This window comes from Grammomys surdaster, unplaced genomic scaffold (genome assembly GCF_004785775.1).
Source record: "Grammomys surdaster isolate TR1022 unplaced genomic scaffold, NIH_TR_1.0 334, whole genome shotgun sequence".
NCBI classification, from domain to species: domain Eukaryota; kingdom Metazoa; phylum Chordata; class Mammalia; order Rodentia; family Muridae; genus Grammomys; species Grammomys surdaster.
The window spans coordinates 2,418,369-2,439,054 of NW_021604753.1; the positions used below are offsets into that span (position 1 = coordinate 2,418,369).

General features: G+C 47.6%; 1 protein-coding gene across 1 annotated transcript in view; it reads left to right on the top strand.

The window, feature by feature from the left end:
* Nucleotides 1–3,239, top strand: part of Cpped1 (calcineurin like phosphoesterase domain containing 1) — a 107,881-nt gene extending 104,642 nt beyond the window's left edge. The window contains exon 4 of the mRNA XM_028778385.1: nucleotides 1,429–3,239. Coding sequence (XP_028634218.1) covers nucleotides 1,429–1,652 — 224 coding nt within the window. The 3' untranslated portion in view covers nucleotides 1,653–3,239. The remainder of the gene's footprint in view (nucleotides 1–1,428) is intronic.
* Nucleotides 3,240–20,686: the final 17,447 nt, after the last annotated feature.

Sequence of the window (20,686 nt, forward strand, 5' to 3'; positions counted from 1 at the left end):
CAGTACCAAAGTGATTTACCAGGACTCAGCCATCAGTACCAAAGTGACTTATCAGGACTCAGTCATCATTACCAAAGGATTTACCAGGACTCAGTCATCAGTGTTTCTGTTTGTTAGTTTTCATCTCAGCCATTGAACTATTTCTCTTGATAATTCATAAGTAAAGGTTTTGGAAATGGTAAAATCTGATTATTTCCCCCACATTTCTAGACATACTTTTTATTTTACCCTCCAGTGTCAGGTGAGCTGGGTATAGAATTTGAGGTTCCTGGCTCCTGGCTCTCAGGATTTTGAAGCTGCTGGTCCCTTTATGTAAGGCCAATCTCGTGTAACCACTGCGGTGGCTTTCTGAGGGCTCTTTATCCCCTGCCTCTCTCCAGTCCCAGGTCTTCTGCACTGTGTATCAGTGTGCCCATTTTGTTGCTGCTTTGTACAGCGCATTCTTTCCTCCGTGTCCTCACCCTTCTAGAAAACTTTCTGCGATGTTCTCGTTCTTTTCTGCATTGTTTTCTCCTTCCTCCTTTTCCAGTTTCTGGTGCTTATCTCCCAGATTCCGCTCCACTCTTGGGGCTCTGTAGAGAGTAGGCTCACGCCTTTGTAGCTAGTGTGAATTCGCATTCATCCCCTTAGTTCTTCTCTTCAGCTTGCCGTTTATCCCTTTTGCTTTATTGAGGGGTTTTAGTGTGACTTTTGGTGTGCATCTTAATAAAACCATTTCTGAGCATTTGTTGCTTCTCACTATTCAATTTTTGCTTAAGGACTGTGATATACAAAAGGCTTTAAATACTTGTCAGACCCTTTTCTGTTAATTAATCACATCTGGAGTGAACACCCCTGACTGAGGAGTCTGGGCTGCCTTACTTAGCATATTATTCCTTCATGGGCTGTAAGATGTTTCTTTTTTCTGGTTTAGTGTGAGTCATCAGGACTTTCTGTTTTTGTTCTTGCTTCATGCCCCCTGTCTGGCTGGTTCTGGTACACACACACACACACACACACACACACACACCTGAGTTCCTACTATCCATTTAGAGATCCAGTGTAAAATCTGGGCACAACTGGATATGAGCCCTCATCTGCAGTTCTTTCTAGAATCTCAGATTGTAATACTCAGGCTCAGAGGTATGATCGAGAACTCCTAGGGACACATGCTCATGTGCATGTATGCACTAAGAATTATACTTAGGCTCCCACATGCCTGTGACTTACACCCTCCACTACTGAGCTCACGCCTAGCCCTGTGACTATCTATTATACTTGGAGGAACTTTGTGAACCCGTTGTTGATGAGGTGCTGTGAAATGCTCAGTTGATGAATTCTCTGTCAGTTAGGACCAATGTTAACATCATCCACGGAATCAAACTTCGAAGCCCACAGGTGACCATGAAAATCCTTGGTCCCTTTAATGTCTTTCCCCTTTCTCCACAGGTATCAGAGCTGTGTTCTCGGGACACTACCACAGGAATGCTGGGGGAACCTACCAGAATCTTGACATGGTGGTTTCATCTGCCATCGGGTGTCAGCTAGGCAAAGACACCCATGGGCTCCGTGTGGTGGTCGTCACTGCAGAGAGAATTGTTCACCGTTACTACAGTTTAGATGAGTTAAACAGGGGGATCGAGGACGACCTGAGGGAGCTGCTGAAGGAGTGATTGTTGCCCAGAGTCCACCCAGATCTCACACCCAGCACCTTCCATTCTACCACGATAGTCTCAGCCCTTTATAGAAATGTCTGAGCAGAAAGGCGGGTTTGTGAATGGATGTGCTTTTACATAAATCAAAATGCTGGGTCCTAGCCTTAATTATTTTCATAAGAGGACTGTCTTTCCTTTAAAATCCAGACAAGACGGCTGTGGCTGTTTTCTAATTGTGGGGTGAGACTTTCCACATGATGTTTGGGTAAATTCTTCTCATTGTGCAGCTTTTAACTCTGCCCTTGAATTCACTGTTTCTGACAACTTACAATCAATAACCACCTACTGCCCTCAAACCCAACTCAGTACCCAAGAGCAATCTTTAATAATTCCTCAAACAAACTGCATCTGCTTTTGTTAAATTGTGGTCATGACTCCCAGAATGCTAGGAACAAAGGTTCCCCCTCCTTCCTGCCAGACCAAATAGTATCCCCCCATACCCCCATCCAGAGCCAAATAGGTTCGTCATCATAACAGGTAGCTTCATAGCCATCATTGGCTGTGAGTCTCAGGACTCTCATTTCTGCTTGTGCTATGAAGATGGTGCAGGGGTCCACGCCAGGGTGTGTTTGCCTTTCTGATGACAAACATCACCTTTAGACATGCAGACTCTGTGTTCCAGAAAACCAGAACAGAGACTGCAGCGTGAAGACCCTACACAACCCACGTGTTTCCCTGTGTGTATTCTCCTGTAGGCAACCCACCCATTGTGAGAGCTGTGACCTGGTGGGAAAGCGGGACTTGACACAGACTTCTCCCAAGAACAACACAGAACTATATCATTGGGTATAATTAACATTGTACCATGTTAATTGCCACTTACATACAGTATCCCTGGACAGAAAAGAGTGGGTTACTTAAAATCCTTTTCACCATGGAATTCGCTCTGCTGCCTCCCCTGGGAGCTCTGACCTTTGTGAATGTTCCTCTGTGTACCAGCCGTCCTGGTGTGCAAGTAGCCAGGGCCACTACATCCTGCCAAGGAAGTGTTATAGCATCCTGAAGCAGCACTGGAGAATCTAAAACCAACTTTAAAAACTCACTGGTTATAAATGAACCTCAAAGCCCACTAAATTAGAAAACTTTCTTGTTAAAAAGTTTTAGTCAATGTAGCAAAACCATGAGAAATTAAATAAAAAGATAATTGGATATATAAATTCATGAGGAACAAAAGATACAAGAAGTTAATTATTTTACAGATTGGTGACACACTAGAGCTCATTGTTAGGAAGCACAAGAAAATTAAATTTTTCAAACCACAGTGATCTTGCAGTGGTTGGCTGTGTTCCTGTTTGTTTTTGTTTTTTTACAGCAGAGTGTAAGAGGTCAGGAGAGGTCCTGGGTCCCAAAATGCATGAAACCTGAGCATTGCCACTTTTCAGAGCAACAGGGATATCCAAGTGGGGTTTGCTGCTATGGGGAGAAAAAACTGTGTAATCTATGTAACTCAAATAGCAAGTCACTATTCTGTTCTCTCCTAGGCCTTGTCTTTAAAAAAAATTTTTTTTTTTCATTAAAAGGAAATAAAGACTTCCCACATGTCCATGCTGTTTCTTTCCTTGTTTTGTTTTTGTTTTTCGAGACAGGGTTTCTCTGTGTAGCCCTGGCTGTCCTGGAACTCACTCTGTAAACCAGGCTGGACTCGAACTCAGAAATCCGCCTGCCTCTGCCTCCCAAATTCTGGGATTAAAGGCGTGCACTCCTACTGCCTGGCACCTGTGCTGTTTCTGAATGCTCTTCAGGTGTCTCCAGTGTCTTCGCTCTGGAAGGCTCAGATTGGATGCCTGGGCACCAGACCATCAGTGGACGTGGAAGGACAGGGGTGCAGGCAACTGCGTCCTCAGACAGTGCATGCCTGTCAGGTAAGGTGCTATTCTTTGCTGTTGCTGTGGTTTTCATTGGGATATGGCTTGATCAAAGATGATTCCAGACTTGGAAGTTTGGTCCTCGTCATGCAGCCATGCATGACGAAGTCCTACAGACGAAGTCCTACAGAAGGCCCTTAGGTCACTCTTGGTCTCAAGTTGCTCTCTAGCTTCCTGTCTCACAGTGTGATCTCTGGCCACTGCAGTGTCATCTACCATCACGAGCCATCATGAGCCATCACGCCTGCCCTTGAAGGCCAGACAGTGAAACAAACCTTTTGCTTTATGAAATACCTAGTAGTCTCATGTATCTCCTTACAGTGGCCGACTAATGCACTCTTTGCTTATAGTTCCCACCCCTCAAGTTCAGAATACTGGTTCCCCCCCGCCTTCTCATTAGTCATTTTAACTGGAAAATCAGAGGAAAGTTACTTAAAGTGGTTTTAACTGGGATTTTCAAGTCTGGGGCTGGGGGAGGGGGTTGCAAAGGAGAATGGTCTGGGAGATGATTGTCTTACTGAATTTTTTATAAGTTTATCATGGATCCTAAAGTTTGGAGGATACAGATCGGTGGAGGTAGCAAAATATGGAGTCACACATGGCGTTGTCATGAGCTAGCAGCAGGGAAGTTCCGTTGATGCTTTCTGTAACAGATCCCGAGGGGATGCTCTTCTTTCATAACCATAGCAACTTGGCTACACAGGTGAAAGAGAGCAGCATGTGGCTGGCAATTATATGTATACATATCCATAAAGTGCTGTCTTTTATCACAGAGTGCTGAGTATATACATAAGCGCATGCATGTGTGTGCATATATGTGCATTTTTTTTTAATAATCACAGCATTTTTCCAGCTGGAGTCTCTCTCCTTCAGTTAGTTTCTGTTTCCTTGAAAACTTGGTGACTTCACAGTATTTACTGAGCGAGTCTTCCCTTTATGCTTTCATAGGTGTGTAGGCAAATTTGATCAAATAATGATGTTGCCTTTCATTATTCCATCTGACATCTTTAACAGTAATCTCCCTCGTTTATGGTGCTTTGGAAAAAGCCTTATTGAGATATCAGGCCCCACTCACTGCATCCCGTGTCTGCCTCTCAAGCCACCCCTTCACGCTGTTCTGCTGTGACAGGCACTGGGATCTTGTTATCATTTTTCTCAGTTCAGTAGTCACTCCTGAGAGTGGTTCTCCTGCACCACACTGTGGGGTGGTAGACTGTGAAAGGACAGCATGGTCTCTGGTCGAGCACTGGCTAGAGATGGCCAGAGACCCAACAGGTTGGAGACCTCACAGGTTTCCCTTCAAGGGACAGCATGCATTTCACCACGCTACCATACTCCAGGCTCCTGACATGAGGCAGAAGATCACCATCAATCCGCGCCTTTCAGGCACGTAGGACAATGCCCCTACCAGCTCCTCCACAGGTAGAGGGCATGACTACAGGCCACAGAGATCTCCATATTAATGAAAGACCTAAAGGCCAGAGGGTGTAGCCAATTAAGCATTCCTTCCCAGACCCTCCTCCTTGCAAAAGGTATTTAACCTCAGGCCTGCCCTGAGAACATGGAGTACAGCTTCATCCATTTTCTGCCATGACAATAAACCTTTTAAAACCATGGACTTCCTCTAGTCTTTGGGGCCTGCCGTAGGGGACTGTGGAGAAGGTCTTCAACTACCAAGCCTGTCTAACCTCCTGCAGGACCTCTCTACATTCCGGCCACAGAAGCCACACAGCAACTTGAGCCAGCTGAGGCCCAGCCAAGCAAGTTGCCATGACCAAGAGTCTCATCTCCCCATAGGGTGCCACCCGGAGCTCATCTTCCCCTCCATCCTTTTCACCTGTGGGTCACTCTAGCCCATACACTCCCCCTCTCCCCCACCCCCGTCTCTACTCTTCCGCAGCCTCTCAGCAGTGCTTGGGAGCCCAAGGGTCTGAAACCAGCCAATCGCCACCCGCCTTCTTGCCCAGCAGTCCCCAACCCAAGAGTTCCAGCCACGTGGGACCTCAGACTGGGATCTTCCCACTCTAGCCCAGAGTCCACTTGGAGCCTTGTGGAGTAAACTCAGTCGAATTCCTGCGCTTATGCCCCCTGAGCCGCAGTTCTAGCCGCCTGGGGCAGCAGACACACAGGACCCACAACTCAGCCCAACAGGACTCACACCCAGGCACGAGCCACAGCCCCACACCACACAGCAAAGTCTCCTTATTTATTTGATTTGGTTTTGCTTTTTAGCAAATTTAGCAAATGTAGAAATGTGCTTAGATGACAACCAAAGACCATTAAAAGTCACCTCCACCAAGATGCAAGCCGTAGGACCACCAGGATCATTCCTGTCACTTGCCATCTGTTCGCAATGCCTAGCACTGTGCCAGAATATGGAGTGTGGCCTGGCCTTCCTTTCACAGAATAAAGTGAGAGAGCAAAGCTATATACAACAGCAATCACAGGCAGCCAATATGAATCCTTGGTGCCCAAGAGGAAATAAGGAAGGAGCCCTCTTCCTTAGCCCTGTGCTGCAGCTGGAGTAGCTCCAGATCTCAGCTTTTATGTTTCATTTGTTGTTTTTGTTGAGATGGGGTCCTCACATATACCAGGTTAGCCTGAGACTCAGCTATCTAGCCAGAGATAACTGTGAACTCCCAATGCTGGGGTTCTAAGCATGTGCCACCACACCAAGCTCTTGAGTTTTATTTTGTTTGTTTGTTTTTTAATACCTGCATGTGCACATGGTTGCACATTCCTAATCCAAAATTTCAAATGTTGCCTTTTCCTGTGTTAGAACATTTTGGACTTCATATATCCAGAAGAGGGATGCTCACCCTGATTCTCTCCAAATTGTCATGTAAGCTAGATGTCAGAAGTCAGAAAATAACCAGTAGTGCCACTTTTACCATGGGTCCCAGGGCACAGTGAGTATCGGAGGGAGGGAGTGGGCGTCTCAGACCCCAGCTCTTCCGAGCCTGGTTTCCTGGATGAATAGGGGCTGTAACCAAAGCCGCAGAGCCAGAGAAGTGCTGACCCAGCCTGGCAGCCACAGGCAGCAAACCGCAGAAGAGAGGTCTATGGAGCAGGTGCCGCCCAGCGAGCCTTCGGAGATGAAGAGCTCTGCACAAGGATCTGCAGCTGCTGGCCCAACAGGAGAGGCAGCATGTGAGTGAAGGATGAGAGACAGAATGTCATACTGCACTTGAGCAGAGAGGAGAGCAGCAACTGGTGCCACCCAGAGATTCGTGGACTGAGTGTCCACAGACCAGCTCCCCCCATCCCCCGTAAATGCCCTAAAGCAACCTCTGAGATTGGAAACTGGACAGATTGAAAGAACTTAAAACCTAGACAATAGTGCTGCATTGGATAGGAGAGTACAGATGTCCTCATGGTGTTACCGCCTTGCAGGTGTGCATGGGGAGATGGAAAGATGGGCCAATAGTTGAGCATAATACATGTGTGTATGTATATGTATGTGTGTATGTATGTGTGTATGTATGTGTGTATGTATGTGTGTATGTATGTGTATATGTATGTGTGTATGTATGTGTGCATATTTTAGCCTTTAAAGGGATGGGTTTCTGCAACTTGTCATAAAACAAATGGACCTAAAGTACATTATACCATGGCAAGCCAAGCACAGAAAATGTTGCCTGGTGTCACTATGTGAAATATAAATGTTAACAGTGTAAATTGTGCTGGAAAGATGGCTCAGCACTTAAAGTGTTTGCCACAAAAGCAGCAAGGATGAGGGCTGGAGTCTGGATCCCCAGAACCCAGTTAAAATTTCAAGTGAGTGCACAGCCTGTCTGTAACCAGTGCTCATCCTGAAGCAAACTCGGTAGTGACAGTAGCTGTGTGGGTGAGCTCTGGCTCAACTGAGAGACCTGCCTCAGCATAAAAGGGAAGAACAGTTGGAGAAAACTCCTGTCATCAGCTGTGGCCTTTAACCCGCCTGCACATGACATGGGCACTCATATGCATGCACACCACACACAGAAGTACATACATGTGTATGAGATTTGTGTGTGTGTGTGTAAAGATATTCATACATATATCTTTATGTAAGATATATAAGGATAGTGATAAACAGTGGTTCCAGGGGCGGAGGAAAGAAGAAGATGTAGGGCAAGGAATTCAGAGTGGCTAACAGGTAGAATAAACAAATTGGAATCGCAGGTAAAACATGAAGGCATCTGCCCATGCATAGGTTACAGCTGTTCTTACTGCGGAAGGAAAGGTGGTAACTGAAGTGATGGACAGGTTCATCTCTCTGGGAGGGAGGGAGGGAGGGAGGGAGGGAGGGAGGGAGGGAAGGAGGGAGGGAGGGAGGGAAGGAGGGAGGAAGGGAGGGAGGGAGGGAAACGGGGGGGGGGGGAATGTTCAACTGATGGTTTCATGGGGTTTTGTCCATAGCTTTGTACTGTTGGGTCTGGGCCCACAGAGAAGCAGAACCTCCGAAGAGTAGGAGCATGTGACAGAGGCTGCTCACCTCATGTCAGACAGAAGCAGAGAAAGTAAAGGACTAGGCATAACCCTCAAAGGTGAGTAGTCACTCTGTCTGGACCCCATCTCCTAAAGGTTCTGTAACCTCCCAAAATAGTGTTGCTAGCTGGGGACATGCATTCAACACATGAGTTGTTGAAGGTATTTCCTCTTCCAGACACAGCAGAATGTGCACCCTATAGCATCCCATTGTGTACCTTAAATACTATAGTAGAGCTTATTTTGAAACAAAATATTTTTAAATCAAACTTAGAGAAGAATTGGCACAGGAATGAGTTACAGTCCTTCCCTCTCACCAAGGGTTTGCCCTGAGGACACGTCACTGCTATTAAGCAGTGCCTCAGGGTTAAATAATATATTTGCAAATATCTGCTGTTGCTTAGACCAAAGAAAGGAGATAAAAGAAGGCTAGGGCACTAAGGAGTGAGTGAGGAGACCCAGAGGGAACAGGGGCAGGGATGGAAGCCCCTGATTATGTACTTGCCACAGATCTCTGGCTTGCCCCAAAGCATGTGTAAGTCAAACAGGCCAAACAGCACAAGCTAAAAAGACTAGGACACAATTTGACCACTGTCCAGAGCAAGCAACAGGAAGAGCACTTTCAGTGTGACTGCAATCTGTTCTTCTGCTAAGGCAAAACCTTGGCACCATTCAGAGGAGCGTAACAGAACCCAGATGCTATACAGAACAGTGTCACAGTGCTCAAGACACAGCTCTGGAGTGCTTGATGCTGGAGGAGAGGGGAGAAGGCAGAAGGGGAGGGGTGAGGAGGGGAGAGGGGGAAGGGAGAGGGTAGCTGAGGGGGGAGGAGAAGAGGAGGAGAGGAAAGGGGAGGGGAAGAGGAAAGAAGGGGAGAAGAGAAACTCAAGTCATACTTGAAGGAAATCTCCCAAGCCCCTTGGACGCCAGAGTACCTGCTGTGAAGAACATGTGTTCAAATGGAGGTGCTTATCTGAGGAACAGAAGTGAAAACTTTGTCATTGAAAAAATACAACACCTGAATTTTTTTATTATTTTTATTGGATATTTTATTTACATTTCAGATGTTCTCCCCTCCCACCTCCTGCCCAGGAACCCCCTATCCCATCCCCCTCCTCCTGCTTCTATGAGGATGTGCCCCCACCTACCCCCCACTCCCACCTCCCCACCCTCAAATTCTCCCACACACGGCTTCCCGCCTTCATGGAACCAAGGATCTCCTCTCCCACCTATACCTGACAGGACCATCCTCCCTTGCACAAATAGCTGGAGCCATGGATCCCTCCCAAAGTGCTCCCAGGCTGGTGGTTTAGACCCTGGGGGCTCTGGTCTGTTGGTATTGTTGCTTTCCTCCTGGGGTTGCAAACCCTTTCAGCTCCTTCAGTCTTCACTCTAACTCCTCCATTGGGAACCCCATGATCTGTTCAATGGTTAGCTGTGAGCATCTGTCTCTGAATATGTCAGACTCTGGCAGACCTCTAAGGAGACAGCTATGTCAGGCTCCTGTCAGCGTGCACTTCCTGACTTCCACATCAGTGTCTACCTTTAACACCTGAATTTTTAAAATTCAGTGGTTCAAGGATGTTCTGGGATATGTTCATTGGTGGAACAGGGCCACTTGGAGAAGAATGGATTTAGGAGAGGACGCATGTCCTTTCGAAGACAGGACCAGAGGACAGGAGTGACAGCACTGAGTGTGGATGAAGAGGTAGCCAGATGATACAGCAGTTGGCTGACAGCCCCTGCAGGGTCATCTCCCAAAGGCACTCTATTCTGTGAGGAAGCAGGGACTTTATACACAGGTCACCTCTGTCATGAGCCTGAGGCCACCATGTGTACAGAACTGGTAACATCTGACTTTCCTCTGATCCCTAACTCCACTCAGAGCATCTGACTGCTTCAGCATTGGTGGAGGGCAACAGAACCACGTACTACATCCTTGGTCCTCCAAGCTACCCTTTTAAGCCCTTGGAGACAGTAGGTGGTTCTGTCTCAGCTTACCTTTGAAAGACTCACTTGTGTTATTAAAAAAGATAATAATAAAAATAAAAGTTTAAAAAACTAGCAAACTTAGGCTGGTGAAATGGTGTCCTAGTTAAAGGTACTTGCTGCTGAGCCTAGCCACCTAATTTTGATGATCAGACCCCATGAGGTGGAAGGAGAGAGCTCACTTCTGTAAGTGATCGTCCACCCTACACACACACACACACACACACACACACACACACACACAGAGGCACACACAAACACACGTACACACAAACACACACATGCACACACAGAAACCACATGCCTAGGCTGTCACCAGTTTACTGAAAAGCCCTGAAGATAAGATTGAACTCTGTTTTCTTCTGTTGGTGGAGAAGGGTGTGAGCCCTTGAGGTGGGGACAGCAGCGGTGCCCAAACTCACCCTGGCCTTTGTATGAAGATTTGTTGATTTTCTGTACAGACGCTTGAGTGGCGGATCCTCTCACACCATGAACTAGCCCACAGATATCCACCGAGCACCATTGGTACACATGTCTGGCTTCAGGAAACAGCTCAAATGTTGAAGTCTCCATGTCCCAGCAGCGCCCCCCTTCCCATCCCTGGGGAACACCTCCACACTGAGAGCCCTCAGGAGCTTAGGATGATTGCCATATGACCTGTCTCTGAGGACAAGATGAACCTCTACTGGATGCACAGTATGACAGTGTCCAGAGCCATCTCACACTGTACCCAAACTGCCCTTCTACCATTCAAAGCACATTCTCTTCTGTTTCTCTCCCTCTTTTTCTTTTTAATGAATGAGGCCATTTGTTAACCCAGCATCCTTTGTTCTAATGCTACTTGTTGGCAGCTGCCACCTGTCCAGCGATCGTGTCCAGATCTTGTTTCTCTCCCTCTTAACAAGTGGCTTCATTCCCTACCATAAGCTGTAAGTCGGAACCCTGGACCTATCTCTTGAGTGTCTTGCCTGCATCACTCCAAGCTCCCCAGCCCTCTGTGCAATAGTAAGCAACCAGGGCTCCCAACTCAGGCTCTCAACTCCTTCCTTCAGCCAATTAACCTCTGCAAATCTTGACATCCTCTGTAAAATGGGGGCAGGGTAGCACCTGTGGGCAGTGTTAAGAAACAGTGAGTGTTAAAGAGATAGCTCAGTGCATCAATACATGTCATCCAAATACCTACAGAGGCTAAACCACACTGCCTGTTCCTCTGCTGCAGGCTCCCAAGTGCCCTGCCTGCCACTGTCGTGGCCTTTCCAGGACCCAATCAGCCAAATTTTGTCCTATCACCAGGTCTGGTTCAGGGAAGACACCAGTAGAGTTCTCTGATAACAGGAACATAAGAGCATGAAGGGAGAGTGTTATGGGGAGCTTTGAAGGCCTGAGCTTGGCTAAGAAATCAAGATGGTAAGGTTAGCCAGGAGAATGAGGCAGGGAGGGGCGTTCCAAAGGGAACAGCAGAGATAGGCCATTGCACAGAGAGGACACCAGGTGCAAGACTGTGCACTGCACATGCGTGTGAAAGTTGAAGCTGACTAGAAGGCAAAGCTGGCGTTGGCTTCAGGTCTCCTGTCCATCCTGAGCCAGCCTCCCTTGGCCTTCCCTGATTACAGTCCATTCTGAGTTAGAATACCTTCTAAACAATAGTCACCTAAATGGCAGTCTCTTCCCACAAATCCAAAGCTTTTTTGTGGTATTAGGAATTGAGTCCATGCCTGGCATGTTGGATAAGCCCTTCACTGTTAAACTGTATTACCAACTTTCTTCTGCCTTTATCTTTAGACAAGTCTCCTAAGTCGCCCAGGGTAGATTTGACCTCATGCTGTAGCCCAGACTGGCATTGAATTTGCAATCCTGCCTCACCCTTCCAGTACCTGGGACTACAGGATCAGCTACAGTTCCAAACTTGCCACCCCCGCAGCCACTCAGACCCTTCTTCCAGGGCCTCAGGCTGACTGCACAGTGCAGAGCTGACCCAGCTTGAAGGTGCTTATGCAGCAGACACCACGTGCAAAGGGACATCTCATCAACAGGCTGTTCCCCTAGCTCTAAGGTGAGCGTTTTTCCTCACATCTTGTTTCTGAAACTAAGACATGCCTTGCTGTCAGTGGCCTCTTTTTAATATCAGACCTTTAGAAATTGATAGAAAAGGAAAGACACGAGAGAGGCATAACTAACGAGATGCACATGGCTTCCATGAGCTCAGTTCCAACCCTGGCACTCTCTCAGTGTCCCTGTGTGTGGCCTTGAGATAGTGGTGACCTGCGTCTGGGGCTTGAGTTCTTATTCCATGAACCATCCCCATGAGATCGTCAGGAGTTGTTCAGTGTGGAGCCCTCTGTTTAGTGTGCAGCTTGCCCCTAACGGAAGATACTGGCCTTGATCACCACACCGATTCATGTGGTTGGTGGTTGATGCTCAAAGACTCCAGCTGTGCACCCACAGGGATGATGGCTCTCCTGGCTCACCAGCCAAGGCTTCCAGGCTCTTGAGAACATTCGTATGCCTGAATGTGTAGGTTATCATTGTTGGTGAGGTTACAAAAGGCATGCCAGTGGGTGACGATGAGGGAATGGGGAAGAGGCAAATGCAGTGGATTGTATTTCAGCTATATAGCTTTTTATAATTCAGCCTCGAAAGAATCAGACTTCTTGAGACGGGGAAGATAGTTCAGTAGGTGAAGTGCTTGCCTCACAAGCTGAGAACCTGAGTTACTTCAGCCCACATAAAAGCTGGGTGTAGTGGGACATACTTAAGTACATAGTGGTAATGTGTCCACATGAGACATAGTAGTCACATCCCGAGAGGGGAAGACACATATTCCTAGGGCTCAAGGCCAGCCAGTCTAACCTAATTGGTGAACTCCAGACCAACAGAGGACCCTGTCTCAGACAGAGGCAATAGATGGTGTTTTTTAGGATAACACCCTAGAGGGTCTCATGCATGTGACAGTTCCTCATGCTGTGGTGACCTACAACCATAAAATTATTTTTGTTGCTACTTCATGACTGTAATTTTGCTATTGCTATGAAGTGTAATATAAGTATTTTTGGATCTAGGGGTCACAACAAAGGTAGAACTTTGCCCTACGTGGAATACTGGACTGCACACACACAGACACAGGGGAAACATACAGGAGCAAACTTCTCTTATTAGGGGGTGACAGGCATGTTAGTTTAGTGTCCAGATCCTCTTCTAAATGTGTCACCTGCATGAGCTCACTGAAAACAACTGTCCCCAAGCCAGGACTTGCATTGTACCTGTACTCAAATGCGGAAGCTGAGATGGAGGGACAGAAGGGGTACTCGTCATGCATCTCAGAAATGACTAGAGATAAAATTCAAAACCTGGCAGTGTAGCCCCAGCACCTATAGCCATCACTGCGACAGTGCTAGCAACATACTGTAACCCTTGGGCATCGCACGTGGTGGCAGGCCCGGCGTGAATAGTGGATGAGGTTGAGCAGGGTTAGCAAGTCGCCGGATGACCCAGCTTCTCCCTGAGAGCAAGTTTGTCTCCTAAAGTTATGTCTCTAGCTTCCAGGATAAGTCTATTTAATGATTCAATTCAGTTAAGTATTTGTTCCCCTCTCTAAGGAATTTTAAGCAACAAAGTCACAAGCTCCCTGAAAGACCTCCAGCAGAGGGGTTTCTGGGCCAAGCTGTCACCTGCAGAGACTCTGAGGAGATGAAAGAAAGTGCCTGTAGTTTATTTATTTCTCCCAGCACAGTCGGCCAGCCTAGGAGGAATACTGATGTCATCTGTAATTAGCAGAGGCCCCTGACCGCTGGTCACAGTGCGGACTGGCTGCTCTGTGGGCAGAGAGAGTCTCTGAACTGGGCTCCCACTGAGATGCTCTAATTACCACATAGGAAAACAAGCTTTTTTGATGTTGTATAGACAGTTGTCAACATCTCCCCAACTGTTAACACACTCTCAGACAGGGAGGGGCTTTCCAAAGGCTGTAGTACCAGGCCCTGGGGACCTAGAAATTAGAATTCATTTTCATTTCCAACTGTCTTGTCCCTGGAGCCCATTCCATTGCCATGGAATCAGAGCACCCAGAGAAAGAGGTTCAGTGTCTGATGGCTTACAGTAGACAGAGTGTGAACTTCACACTAGACCTTTGAAGGGAGAGAATAAGGCCTATCTTGAATCTCTTGTGGCAAGGTTTCTCTGAGCCTCTGAGAGAAGGAGAGAGATTTCTAACAGAGTTAATTACTGAGACTGTCCAGAGTCTTCTGTGCCTCTCTCAGTAAGAGATAAGGCACACAGCAGGGTGCCACCAAGGTTATTTGAAAGGATTAGGAGGCACGCCTTGTTGGGGGAGGTGTGGCCTTGTTGGAGGGGGTGTGGCCTTGTTAGAGGAAGTATGTTACTGGGGATGGCCTTTCAGGTTTCAAATTCACTGTCACTCTCTTTCTGCTGCTTTCCAATCCAGATGTAGAACTCTTAGCTACTTCTCCAGCACCTTCTGCCTGCATGCTGCCATGCTCCCACCAGAATGACAATGGACTGAAATCAGCCAGGCAGCCCCAGTTACAGGTTTTCCTTTGTAAGAGTTGCTGTGGTCATGGTGTCACTTCTCAGCAATGGAAACCTATCTAAAACCCCTTCTGCTAGTCAACATGGCCCTACAGGACTACCTGGCCTCTGTCCCTACTTTCAGTTTTCCCTTTTTTGAGACAAACTGTCATTGAATGAATCTACAGGAGAGTAGATTCTATTTGACAGAATAAAAGCCACTCAAGTGGCAATCTCCTGACATGATCAAACTGGGATGGGTGTCATCTTTTTAAACATTAGGTAGGAACAGCAGGCTCCACGGCCTGATCAGGCATATATGCTACAGGCTTTAATAAATGTTCAACATAGGAAGCCAATCTTTACTGCTTATCACTATGTCTCTGAGATCTGGGAGATGGTCACAGCATCACAATTGTGCATCCAGTACCACATCCACCAAGCGGGGAAGTCCTGGCTTCTGCCACCTCTCCTGTGAGTCTGTGCTATCTTGATTGGTGGGCATCACTCCCTCCCCATGCTTACAGTCTCCTCACCTGGCCTCCAGCTCAGCTGTGAGGATGACTGACTACAGAATGGAGAGGATTATGGAAGCTGAGGTGGACTCGTCAGATTGGGTATCAGCTGGGGCCCTTTTGGTTTGCCAACAATTGATAACAAGCTTAACCAAAGCAGGAAACATTGTTGGCTCCGCTAGTAGAGCTCCTAGACGATCTCTGGGAAGCTTCAGGCAAGTCTGGACCCAGTGCTCATGCTGATCTCTTACCTCATCTTTCTCTCTTCCCTCTACTCTACTTTCTCTCTTCCCTCTACTCTAGTTTTCTCCGAAGCATCTTTGCTGACAGGCACACTTCCCAGACACACCCCAGCTGGAGGAGTGCTCACTCTCCTCCCACTCAACCTAGGACAGTGTCTCTGTGATTGGACTGGGTCGTACTGCCACCACGGCTCTGTTGGTGTGTGGTCAGAATGGTGGCACTGCTATGCATCCCACTTGCATCTCTTTCCACCACCAGAAACCTAGAGGAGAAGGAACCCATCCAAATGACCCAGAAAACAGCAGGGAGTGGGGAGGGAGGCATCTGAGGGGTGAGACGCAGGTGGAAGTCGTCGTCCTTTCTTCTGAGATCGGCAGTGTCCTTGAAAACTAAATCACTTTGGATGAAGGTGAGACTTGAGGTGAACAGAAAGGCAGGCTGTTAACCAGCATACAATGTCTTCCACAAAAGATTGCTTCTGGGAGACTGGCAGGTGACTTCAGTAAGCCTCTGGGGGGGGGGGGGGACGAGGGAGGGGGGGAGGGGGGGCGGGCGGGCGCGCGGGAGGGTAGGACGTTGTTTGCTGAATATTGGCACCCATGAGTACCAGTGGTAGAAAGGTGACAACGGAGAAGAGACCCCAAGACCCAAGAGACTCCCAGCTCCTTCATGGGAGGTGTGGAGGTGTGTGACAGCTTCTCAGGAGGCAACTGTTGGCAGATGTGGTTGTGCAGTGTGTTGTGCAGTCGGAGCAAAGGAAAAGGCTATAAATGTGGGAAGATTTGTGTAGCCGAAACAGGAAGATGCTGGAGGCCAAGCTGGGAGTGGTGGCACATTCCGGTGACCCCAACACTCAGGAAGTTTGGGCATGGGGATTATGATTTTGAGGTCAACCTGTGCTATAGTGAGGGTCAGCTGCTGTAGTCGAGGGCATTGGAGGCATGCGAGTTGATGCCTGGATTTATGAGCTGCCCACACAGTCAGTGTTTTTCACCGATGAGTTCTGCAGCGATGACTGTGTGGACATGAGAAATCCACAGTGTGCTGGACCAGGAGCCTCAGAGTCACATGCCAAGCTCTGCTCTGTGACACTATTCCTGGGGACAGGTGAGCAAGCACACACTCATTCCAGATGGGGAACCAACCACAGACCGCAGCACAGATACCACCGATGTCCAATTGGGAGAATCAGTGGATTTTACTGGGTTATTTACAGGGATTTGGGTGAGTGGTCACTTACAGGAAGAGAAATAAATGAGTCAAAGGCAGCTGTGTGGCCAGTGTCCACCCCAGCATGGATGACAGAATGAAAGATGAAGAAAGGCGTGGCCGAATGGATATGAGTCTGCAGCAGAGCCCGGGTGCAGGTAGATGTTGTCCTGACTACTCACTGGGAACACTTTGCTACATGTCATCAAGTTTGAAATTTCATTTAAAAGTATTGAAAAGGAAAAGGGCACCAGGACTCAGAAATCTGTTTCTCCCCAGGGTAGAAGCATGACAGCATTCAGTGGCATTTGCCAAGCGGTAGGCGCAGGTGTGTACTCTGAACTTTACATCCACAGCCTGTTTAATTTGCACAAGAATGTGGGGCTCTTGTTTCTTCTGCCCTGGATTTGAAGGCATGAACCCCAGGGCTGATGGCGACAGCTCCTCCGGCTACACCAGCAACAGCAAGGACTCATAAGGCTATTCGTGCCTCCCTAGCCCATCATACTCTCCTTGACAAATTGGGGGACTGTGTGGGAGAACCTCCACTGAAAGCAGCTGCTCCCAACCTCCCCACACCCAGAGTAAGGTGATATTGCCACTATGTCTCCTCATATGGCTCCTGTGCATACCACCTGACATACAAATCTGGTGGACTCATGGCCTTCCTGTGGTCCCACCACAGGAACTCAAATCCCTTTGCTCATGCCCGAGTTGCTCATGACTGACTTGCCTCTACCCAACCGTCTGCTCTGGCCCTTTGCTCCAGCTTGACCACACCATCACAGTACCCCCCCCCCATCTTCTTCATCTAATCCCCTAGTGTATCCCTGGAGGATAGGACTGTCACATGCTGCCCCTATCTGTCCTTCACAGGTGTTCAGGAGGACTTGTTGCATCGAGAACTGGCTCAGTCAGGAAAGTGCTTGCCACAGTGTGTGAAGATCCAAACCCATGTAAGGACATAGACTGTTCCTTGTAATCCTAGCACTGCACAGGCATAGGGCTTGGTCCCTGAGGCTCGCTGGCCAGTCAGCATAGCTTAGTCAGAGGCCTCCAGAGGAAAGTGACATGGCAGAGCCTGAAACCAAAAAAGTAAATGTTGACAAGGTTGACAAAACAATGTTAGAGGTTGTCCTCTGGCCTCTACACATGTACCCACATACCAGCACACACACACACAAACAGAAATGTATACACATACACACGCACACACATACACACACATGTCATGTGTATAGCTTAGTGACATGCAAATGTACAAATACACACACACACACACACACACAAAGAAGTGTTGGTTTGTTGATAAAGTCAAAAGATATATTCATGTATGTTTGTATGTATGTGCAAATTTATATGTATATGTATAAGATGTGTGTGTGTGTCTGTGTGTGTGTGTGTGTCTGTGTGTCTGTGTGTGTGTGTCTGTGTGTGTGTCTGTGTGTGTGTGTCTGTGTGTGTGTGTGTCTGTGTGTGTGTGTGTCTGTGTGTGTGTCTGTGTGTCTGTGTCTGTGTGTGTGTCTGTGTGTGTGTGTGTCTGTGTGTGTGTGTCTGTGTGTCTGTGTGTGTGTCTGTGTGTGTCTGTGTGTCTGTGTCTGATCCCCATACCCTAGATGTTTCCATGTATAGTTTGGAGAACGGCGGTAGTCATGGTTTCTGCTCTAATGGAACATCCTGGGTGAAAGATGACTATTATATACCACTGTGTACCATTACTCCAATAATTATTCCAAGTACTTCTCACACTTCTGAAGGTGAAGGGTCTCAGAGCAACAATTGAGCAATTCTGGCTCAGAGTATCTCATGTTGTTTTGCTCGGTCACCTGAAGGCTTCTTTAAGCCTTCATGTGGTCACCCATGTGGCCCTTGTCAGTTATTCTCAGTATATGCATCTCAATGTCTTGGACATGATGACCGGGTATCCCCAAAATCAATGATCCAAGAGCGACTCTTCATGTGAACGTAGTCTTTCAAACCTGACCTTAAAGTGCCACACTCCACCTCTGTCACAAAAACTTTGAAGCAGTGTGGGAAGAGACCAGACAGGGTGTGACTCTCAGGAGGTGGATCGAATCCAAAGCTGTCCTGAGGGCTGGCTACCCAGTGAAAGACACTAATCAGTCAACTACCACACACATGAACACACAACTGTAACCTGAGGTCTGTGCTCTCCAAATGAAGACCGTGGTTGTGGGAGAGAGTAGATTAGGTGGGGCCAGCACTTGGAGGCGTCTAGTGGACAAAGTAGCCAGAGATGAGGAAAGGGAAGAGAGGACTGTGAGCTCTTGACCCACAGCTTTGCCCACAGTGGGAAGCCTTAGATGGATGCCAAGACTGTCCCTCAGAGGGCCTAGGTGGCCAGAGTGAAGCCTGGACATGAGGGATTTTCATGGAAGCTGAAGGAGAGAGCAAGGTGCCCAGGTGGTCCAGAGCTGGAGTTTAAATCTAAGCAGGGCCATTGGAAGGGAGAAGGAAATGCCGATTAGCGTATTGGACTAAGATAAAAGCTGCGTGTGAACACCTCATGCTCTCAGATGAGAAGACCAAAAGGTCACTGGTGGTTGAAGTCAGTGTAATTATAAAGCTGTCTGAAATGCCAGCCAGGGTCAGCCTGGTGACCTGTCCCTCCATGCCTGGCAGGATGCTAGGACAGGAGGTGGGATGTGCAGAAACTCTCCCAACCTCTTGACATTCAGATTCTGTGTGTGGGGAGGGGGAGGCCTTCTGTGCCATGCCTGGACTGCTTTATCTCCAGCAAAACCTGTGAATTCCTTTCTAAGACAATCTAGGCCATTGACAGCTTGCCCCACCTCTGCAGTGACATGAGAAAGGTTATTTCCCGCCTCCCATTTTTAGCCCCACATTAAGCAGAGGGGGTTCTTCCTTTTCGGTCAGTAATGATCCCCTGCCTCCCGATAGGTGACTTCTGGGTGTCTTTCTTAAGCAAAGGAGATGGTGACTCATAGCTCAGAAGACTGCAATCATTCGTGTTGGGGTAAATGCCCCACTGTCAGCCCTGCCCCTTGCTACCCTATGCTTATTGAGGAGAAACAGATGATACAGGGTTTAACCAGGAGCACAGGAACCAGAAACTAATACTTCCAATTCAAGGATTGTTAGCTAGGCATTATGTTCCACTGAAACCTTGGGAGAAAATGTAAAAGTTAGAACTAAAAAGATATCTTAAGAAAATCCACTTTAATGCCGGGTATAGTGGAGCATGCCTCTAATCCCAACACTCTGGAGATGGATCTCTGAGTTCAAGGGCAGCCTGGTCTACAAAACTAGTTCCAGCATTGTTTTCTCTACTCCAGTGTGATGGGGATGCAGTCATAGAAGGACACTGTTGCTTCCTATATGTTCTGAATCTAAAGACTAACAAGTGTTCTTCCCCAAAAGATGATATCTATGGCTGGGGTTTCTTGTAGCCACTGAATAGATGAAGCTCAGATGTCTGGCTGCAGGAAACAATACATGAGCAAGAAGCAAACGCTCACTGAGTTGAACCCCTGAAATGTTCGGACTTACTGTTTGCAGCTAACCTTGCTTATCTGACTATTCTGCCAAATGCTGAGGTTTGCACATACCAACATCCAACTGAGGTTTGTCATTGATAGAATCAAAAAGATTGGAAAAGAATTTGGAATGAGGCAACCTTCCCACTGTGTGGTTCTGTGCCTCTTCACCTGGGATAACAGGATGTGACATATCAACATGAGAAATGACTTCACTTCCTGATGATCTGCTGTGGAAATCCTGTGCTAAGGGAAATATTGTCCAAGAGGAAACCATTTGTTCTTTGTTCTTTGTTCTTTGTTCATTGTTCGTTTGTCTGTTTCTTTGAGACAGGGTCTTACAATGCATCCCCGGCTGGCCTGGAACTATTCTAGGATGGAATTTGTCTGCTTCTGCCTTTTCAGTGCTGGGATTAAAGGCATGCACCACCATGTACTGCAGAGGAAAACGTTGGCATCTTTTATGTAGTCCTCCCTGGGGATTTTCCAGGTGGCAAGGTTCCCACCAGAAGGGATATGTCAAAACTTTTGCCATTTGTTGCCACACAAGGATCACAGTCCTGTGTGGTACTGTAGCTGTTAAGAGCACAGTCTGATCTCACAGAGAACCAGAGTTTGATTCCCAGTGCATAAAAGTATCTGTAAGTTGAGTTCCAGGA